The following is a 7,605-nucleotide window of genomic DNA, read 5'->3' as shown; positions in this document are numbered from 1 at the left end:
ACATTTTTGAAGAGGAGAAGTTATGACTTATCACACTGTCTTCAAATTTCCCTCCAAAAATGGAAATTACATCACCTGATGTTGGACATGTGACTTTAGAATAAACCATTGCTGATTTATAGGGGGTTTTATAAGAGGGTAACACAGTTGACATTGATTTCTCTGACAGACACAAAATGGATAATTTAGTGTAGATGCATAAGCAAAATATTTTTAGAACACATTTCTCATAATTTAATGATTATTTTGGACAAATGTTTATAAGAAATATATATAGAAACACGTATTTTATGGACGTTGGAAAAGCTTATAAAATTAAAAAATTTTACTAGTAAAACAACTGTGTGAATGCAACTACGTACCCTTCAAATAGTTGCCAGGTTCACAACGAGGATCTACGCACCAAACCAGAATAACAACAACGCTGATAAGAAGAATCGCCTTCATTTTCCTGCGGTATTATTAGCTCACTATCCACTCTACCATGCCTCTTTTTTTAACTTCATCTAAAAGTGTTTCCTCACATATGTTTTGGTTAAAGGCACTGTCACCTCCCGCCGCCTGTTTGATTTTAAATGACAACCTTTAAACCCTTAAAAACAGAGTACTCGAAAACAACTTTACCAGTTTAAATCTTAAATACAAAACCAGATAATGGCGAAAGATTTTGTGCTGCCTCAGTCGTGACATTAAAAACTAACTTTTAATTACCCCTTGCTGTTTTAAAGACTGTAAACATTTTTTGGATGCTTGTTTTGAAAAACTAACAATTTGTTATTTCTTTATGCTCACAAGATTTGAATGTTAATAGGTCCAAAAAATGTGATTAAATAACTAGTTCCATCTATAAACTTGAACTTGTTAAACATGTGAAGCATTGGTTTAATGATTTTAAGTAATTAATTTATTAATTTAGTGAAATAGAATTCATTTTTCCATTTATATGTTTATGCATTAGCCTACTTCGTTATTCATACAGATATCTTTATTGTACCATTTTCACAAAACAGTTCTTTGAACAAATGGTAATAAATCTGCCACTTATACAGCTGTATAAAGCACTTCATTATTTTGGTACTCTGTAAACCCTACAACTGCTTAACAGAATTCAGAGTAAATTAAGTACACTATAAATTTCTTGTATCTACATCAAGAGTCTAACAAAGTCACCTTCAAAAACAACTTGCAACATTCCACCAAACAGAACAATGTACTAGCACTATGAATAGCTAATCTAGTACATTTAATACAAGATAGTTTTTTTTTTTTTTTTAGCTTTGGCTGTTCTGTCACTAATGTTGAATACTAAGATATGACATAAAATGTATCAGTGTCCAGTGACCAGAAGGCTTTTGGGTGCATTTAAGTAACAAAATCATCTTAATTGACTCTTATTAACAGGGGGCACATTAGACTAAATGTATAGACCACAGCATAAAATGCACCATAATGTCAAGCCAAATGTGATTACATTAGAGTGGTAAACACCACCAACTGTGACTACACAGCAATATTCTTTCTCTCTCTCTCTTACACACAAACACATGTACACTGGTTTACATGTTTTATGGGGACATTACAGAGGCGTAATGGTTTTTATACTGTACAAACGGTTTTATATCCCTTTACCCTAACCCTACCCCTCACACAAAACATTGTGCATTCTTAAATTTTCAAAAAACTTAATTCTGTATCATTTATAAGCTGTTTTCCCCATTGGGACAAAACATGGTGTAGACATTTTTCCCCATAATGTAGTGAATACCAGGTACACACAAACACACTGAATTCTCACAGACCGTTCAAATCAAAGAATTAGGCATTCCTAGTTTTGCAACAGTTTTTGCAACATTTAGCTGATTCTCTGAAGACTGTAGTCATTCTCTGTGTCCATAGAGCTGCTGTGTCCAGAGGAAGGGTATAAATCACGCTTCAACAGGCGATTGACCACTGTTACCAACACCTTCTTGTACTGCTGCCGCAGGAGGGAGTAGGCAAATGGATCTGAAGCTGCCTTGCTGTATGTTAAACACTTGCTGACAATACCCCAGTACCGATTGACATCTACAAAGGGAAGCAGCTCAGTCAACCTTGGAAAAAAGAGATGAATCCATTAACATCATAGCTGACAGCATCCAGGCAAGAGCCACATTAAAACACTAATTATTATACCATGATAACTAATTATTTATCATGACTTCTTAATCAATGAATATTTAAATGAATAATAAAATTTAATATTAAATTTTGTCATTTCAACTTTTGTGAGATTTAGTCAGTCTAACAGTTTTAAGGTTAAGTGATTTAATTTTCATTGGTAAATTGTGATATTTGACATTACATAATGTTAAATAATTGTTTGTGTGTCGATTTGTTAATGAGGGATTTGTGGACACATCATTGTTTTAGGATTTGTAGAGTTGTAAAGTTGAGAAGTTTTGAAAAATATAACATTAGACCCCTGGGGCAAAATGACACCCAGAACTGGCACAGAAAGCCCTGAGTAGAATGTTTTTAAATGTAATTTTTACTGTAATCACTGGGGTTATTATTTAATATTTTCATGAATTAGATGTAGGCTACATTTAGACATATTTGCTTTCATTCAAATTTAGTTTTAGTCAAGTTTTAAATTCATTTAAATTAAATTTGCATTACTTGTGTTGCTATTATGACATGTCTTTAATTAAAATATGGGCAATTAAATATGTAAATATTCAAATACTTATACTTACTTACTTATAAGTAATAGAATAATTTTACCTTTCAGATGCATCTCTTTTAGGATTCTATTTATAAGAATTATTTACTAGAATTATATTTTAAATAGAATAGTTGATTTAGTATTTTACATCAGTGACACTTTAAAAACCTAAAATATAAGATTATAATATAAGAATTATAAGATAAGAAATATAAGAATTATTTCAATATCATTTATACTCTTAAATCATCCCTCCACGCCAGAATTATCAGATCCAGCCCCAGGTGCAAGATACTGTCAGAAAATATACATTTTGTCTGGTAACACAACAACTAGTCAGCAGACTACCCAAACCCAGTGTTTTGTCTAGTACCCTAAACTGTAATAGTTTTTTTTTTTATCAGCCAAGAGGCTGACTGAGTAAAGCCAAATAAGTGCAGAAGGAGGAGACAAAATGATGATAATAAATAAAAAGCTTATTGAATAATCTTAGTTGTGTGTGTTTTAATACTCATACTTCGTCTGACTAGCACAAATCCAAAAAGTGTTATTATACACCAAGGAATAGCAATAAAAAATACAGCTTCACAACAACGACCTGTAAAAACTTGAAATGGAGACATCCTGTACTCATGAAGACAAATATGCCCTGAAACAACACAATCAAAAGACTAAACAAAAATGGAAAAATAATATAAAATCGATATATATATACACACACACACATACATACATACATATATATATATATATATATATATATATATATACACACACACATACATATACAAATATATTGTTTCAAATTATTATAAACAATCATATGATTAAATGGAATAAGAAAATGATTACATGATAAATAATCTAATTAGTTTACATTTTGTGTCATAACAACTGATGTTTCTATTTATTTTCTGTAACACCATGTTGGCTGATACATCATCATGAACCTTGACATGCTAAACCTAAATGGTATAATTAAAAGTAAATCTCCCCCCATCTTACCCTAATATTAGGCATTAATCACTTAGATAAAACAAGTCTTTAAATGAATCTTCTGGTTAACAACACTATTTATTAAATTAATGTTTATTTTTTTAACAGTAACATTTGTAACATTTGTTTGAATAATCACTCAACTTTTTAAATAACTGTTAATTCTTAATATGTGTAGCTTGACAACTGATTTTGTGACAAAATACAAAAAATGTTTTAAATGTAATGGCATAATGACTGTACGTATTTGTTATTATTACAGTATGGAATATAGATACAGTATATGCCTATATAAATATAAAATTGTATAAACCAACCATCAAAAAAGGCATAAAAGGCATGTATAGGGGCACTGGAAAGTAAATAAAACAGGAGTGAGAAGAAAAATGTCGTTTTCAAATAGTTCTTACAAAATCGTGAGCGAATCACCTGACGAAAAGTGTTTATGTGTTCCTGTCACCTCTGGCGCACAAGAGCTATTCTTAGAAAGCTATTTTTAGATTTTTCTTCTTGACTTGTTTTTCTTGTATCACGACTCAATTAAATGATGTCATTTTTGAGGCACTTTCTTACTTTTCAATAGCAAAACATTGATTCACAAGCAATTAAGTTCATGATGCACAATTAAACGTTATTCAACGCTTCATACCACTTCGTTGCGTCCCACATTACCCTTACTAATATCTTTACATTATGTATCATATTGTATGATAAACAACTATTTCCAGATTATCCCATAGTGTTTATACCAAATGCTGTGTAAAAAGCTTAAAACAGTAGGCTACATACCTTGTGATGACATAAGGGGCGAAACAGATGATGAAAGAGCCAATGAAAATGCTAATCTTCGTAGTAGCGCGCTGTTTCCTCCTCTTTTGTTCAGCAATACAGCGCTGCTTAACACTACAAAGGAGTTTTACAAAATGTTAATGACACTTATGTTATGATGGGACATTTTTCGCAAAAACCCCTATGATGCTTACTTAAAATAAATGGTCATAAATACCTTGGATGAATATCTACCAGTAAGAAGAGGGTCTGCATGGTTATAATGTCTATCCTCTTGCAGTGAAAACGTGCAACTTTTAAAACCTTTAAGTATGTAACGCACAAAATCACGAGCGAGAGCATGAAGCTGGTGGCATGAAAGACAATGGTGTATACAGTAAACTTAATCCGTGCGCTCTCCTCGCTCAAATGCAACGTGCAGGATGCGTAAATGGGACTGTAGTCAAACCAAGAGAAAAACAGCGGGATGAGTGAAAATGTGAACGAGTGGAGCCACGAATAACACACCATAACCAGCGCGTCCCGGTAGCGCATTTTGCTGGAGTAACTCAACGGGAAAACCACAGCGATCCAACGGTCTATACTGAGTGCTGCCATGCTCAGCATGCTGTTGGCTGTCAGAAAGGTCTCCAGAAAGCTGAGCGTGCGACAGAGGCAGTGCCCAAAAGGCTGCTGGTGCTTTACAATCCCAACTAAAGTGGATGGCATGTTCAGGACAGAAATCAGTATGTTGCAAAACGACAAGTTCATGGTAAACACCCCTGGCACCTGGCGCCGTATTTCGCTGCTGTGAATGAAACATACCAACACCAGTAAGTTCGCCAACAATGAAACAATCACAATCACAAAGATGCACAAGGCAAACAAAATTTCCGCAAAGTCCATTTCTCACTTCAGAAGTCCCCTTGCGATGTATTTGCCTCTGTTTGTGGTGAATAACTTATCAGTTGCATGCTTCTTCATCTGTTAAACACGCAGAGATAAAATAACTCCAGTAATAAATCTGATCAGACACTCGGGTGCGCTGTCCAGAGTGCTGAAGCATAATAGCGCCTGCACATTTCCCTCTTCAAAACCATTTCTAATGAACATATATTGCACTTTTATGACGGAGTAAAATCCATCTGGTGTCCATCTTGATAGAGGCGTTCAGTCCCGCGCATCCCAGCGCTCGTGGTGGTGGAGCAAAGGGTCTCTATCACGTTCTGTACTGCTTTGTTCCTAGCTCATGCGCACAAGGGTAGTGACTGTGTGAGGTCGTTTTGTAGAAATCCCCCCAAAAATACTTAAAATCTTGTGGTTGCACATAATAAATACACCTTAGATCAGAAAAATGTTGCAACGTCTTCTGAAAACCTATTCCCCATCTAAGGGAACTTTTGGGACTGGATGCTGAAATGTATATGGTATAGCCCTGTTACATTAACATAAAAGTGTACGTAACAGAAAGTTAGATTTCAAGCTAGTCAGATTGCACAGATGTTTGTGAACAAAAGTTGCTTTCCTCTTAGGTAACCATAGCAATAGTAGGCCAGGGCTGCTTTTTTTAAGAGCACCCAGAGCTAAGTTGATCATAGAGACCACAGTCAAATGTTGGCTGCATCATCCACAGACCTGTTTTCTCGGTAAGCAAAAGGCAGGGGGTCCAGCAAGGGTCCAATGAGATGTCCTTCAGGTAGGCCAAGTCTTTCAAATGACTTCATGACCACATATGTTAAAGCCTCAGGTCATTTAGTCCTGTAATTTTGGGTATCTTTGAGATGGGGATGATTATGGAGCATTTTAAGCAGGAAGGATCAGGAAGGATTTGCACAGTTCCAGTGATCTGTTGAAGATCTGTGTGAAGATTGGGGCCAGTTAGTCAGCAAAGGTTTTTAGACAGGCTGGTGCTTTCTTTCTCTTCTCTTTCGAGAAGACTTGACACATCTTTTTCACAGACTTGAAATGCAGGAGGGTGGGAGAGGATCCATAGAGAGAAGGTCACAATGGGTGTGGGGTGTGAGACAGGGTTTTTTAAAACCCGATTCAAACCTCATTTAAATCGTCAGCCAGTTGTTGATTCACAGCAGTGCTGGGTAGGGTTGCACGATATCTCACATTGATATCCAGTGCGGATCTTGTCAGTAAAGCCAGTTCTGTAATCAGTAGTATATCTTCATGACCTGTGTGCGTTCAGATAAAGCAGCACTTACTAAGCAGAGCTGTAATTCACTGACAAGCAGTGCAAAACCACACAGATGATATCACCAAGTTTGCGCTGCTTGTCAGTGAATTACAGCTCTGTGTAGTAAGCGCTGCTCTATGTGAATGCACACAGGTGAATTAGATAAACTACTGATTACAGAACCGGCTTTACTGACATGATGCGCACTGGATATCACATGTGAGATATCATGCAGCCCTGGTGCTGTGGGATGGTCTTGTAGTTGATGATGTCTTTCAGTCCTTTCCACACTGATGCAGGGTCAATGGCAGAGAAGTGGTTTCTCAGCTTTTCAAAGTAGTTCCTCTTAGCCTCTCTGATCTTCTTTAGAGGCTTTCTCACCGCATAGTTCTAAGAACTCAGTTCTAGGAACTAGCCAGCATCCTAGATAATTTCCCCCTCTGGCCATTTTCCTGGTTGCATTTGCACCGGCAGCAGGAACTCTGAAGCAGCTGACAACAACGTCTTTATTTGCGACATTTACAAATGTCAACAACCGGTGAATGGAGGATGTTGTGATTGGAGCTGTTTTTGTTGTGCATTGTGGGTTTCGTGATAACAGAGATGGAATGTAAATGCACAATTTATGTGATTGAAAGAGCATAAAGATCTGACTAAATCTCACAAGACAAGTTGCAGTGTTTGTTATATGTGACCCTGGACCACAAAACCAGTCATAAGGTTAAATTTTACAAAACTGAGATATGTACATCATATCATATCTCAATAAATAAGCTTTCTATTGATGTATAGTTTGTTAGGATAGGACAATATTTGGCCGAGATACATCTATTTGAAAATCTGGAATCTAAGGGTGCAAAAAATTCAAAATACTGAGAAAATCACCTTTAAAGTTGTCCAAATTAAGTTCTTAACAATGCATATTACTAATCAAAAATTACATTTTGATAGG

The 7,605-nt window shown here is 35.6% G+C and overlaps 1 protein-coding gene across 1 annotated transcript; it reads right to left on the bottom strand.

Moving 5' to 3' along the window:
• Positions 1 to 1,064: 1,064 nt before the first annotated feature.
• gpr78b (G protein-coupled receptor 78b) lies at positions 1,065 to 5,679 on the bottom strand. The gene is made up of 3 exons (XM_073837545.1): positions 4,707 to 5,679; positions 4,490 to 4,603; positions 1,065 to 2,090 (listed from the first exon to the last, which is right to left on the bottom strand). The coding sequence occupies exons 1-3, from the start codon at positions 5,372 to 5,374 to the stop codon at positions 1,853 to 1,855; spliced, it is 1,020 nt and encodes a 339-aa protein (XP_073693646.1). The 5' UTR covers positions 5,375 to 5,679; the 3' UTR covers positions 1,065 to 1,852.
• Positions 5,680 to 7,605: the final 1,926 nt, after the last annotated feature.

This window comes from Garra rufa, chromosome 3 (genome assembly GCF_049309525.1).
Source record: "Garra rufa chromosome 3, GarRuf1.0, whole genome shotgun sequence".
Taxonomy (NCBI): domain Eukaryota; kingdom Metazoa; phylum Chordata; class Actinopteri; order Cypriniformes; family Cyprinidae; genus Garra; species Garra rufa.
This window is presented reverse-complemented; position numbering and strand designations above follow the sequence as displayed.

What these genes read in the sequence shown, in the direction of transcription:
- gpr78b (XM_073837545.1), bottom strand. Translation starts at nt 5,374, where the DNA reads ATGGACTTTGCGGAAATTTTGTTTGCCTTGTGCATCTTTGTGATTGTG. An exon ending in CTGGTAGATATTCATCCAAG is followed by an intron (nt 4,604 to 4,706) that starts GTATTTATGACC and finishes ACTCCTTTGTAG; the next exon opens with TGTTAAGCAGCGCTGTATTG. An exon ending in GCCCCTTATGTCATCACAAG is followed by an intron (nt 2,091 to 4,489) that starts GTATGTAGCCTA and finishes CTTTTTTCCAAG; the next exon opens with GTTGACTGAGCTGCTTCCCT.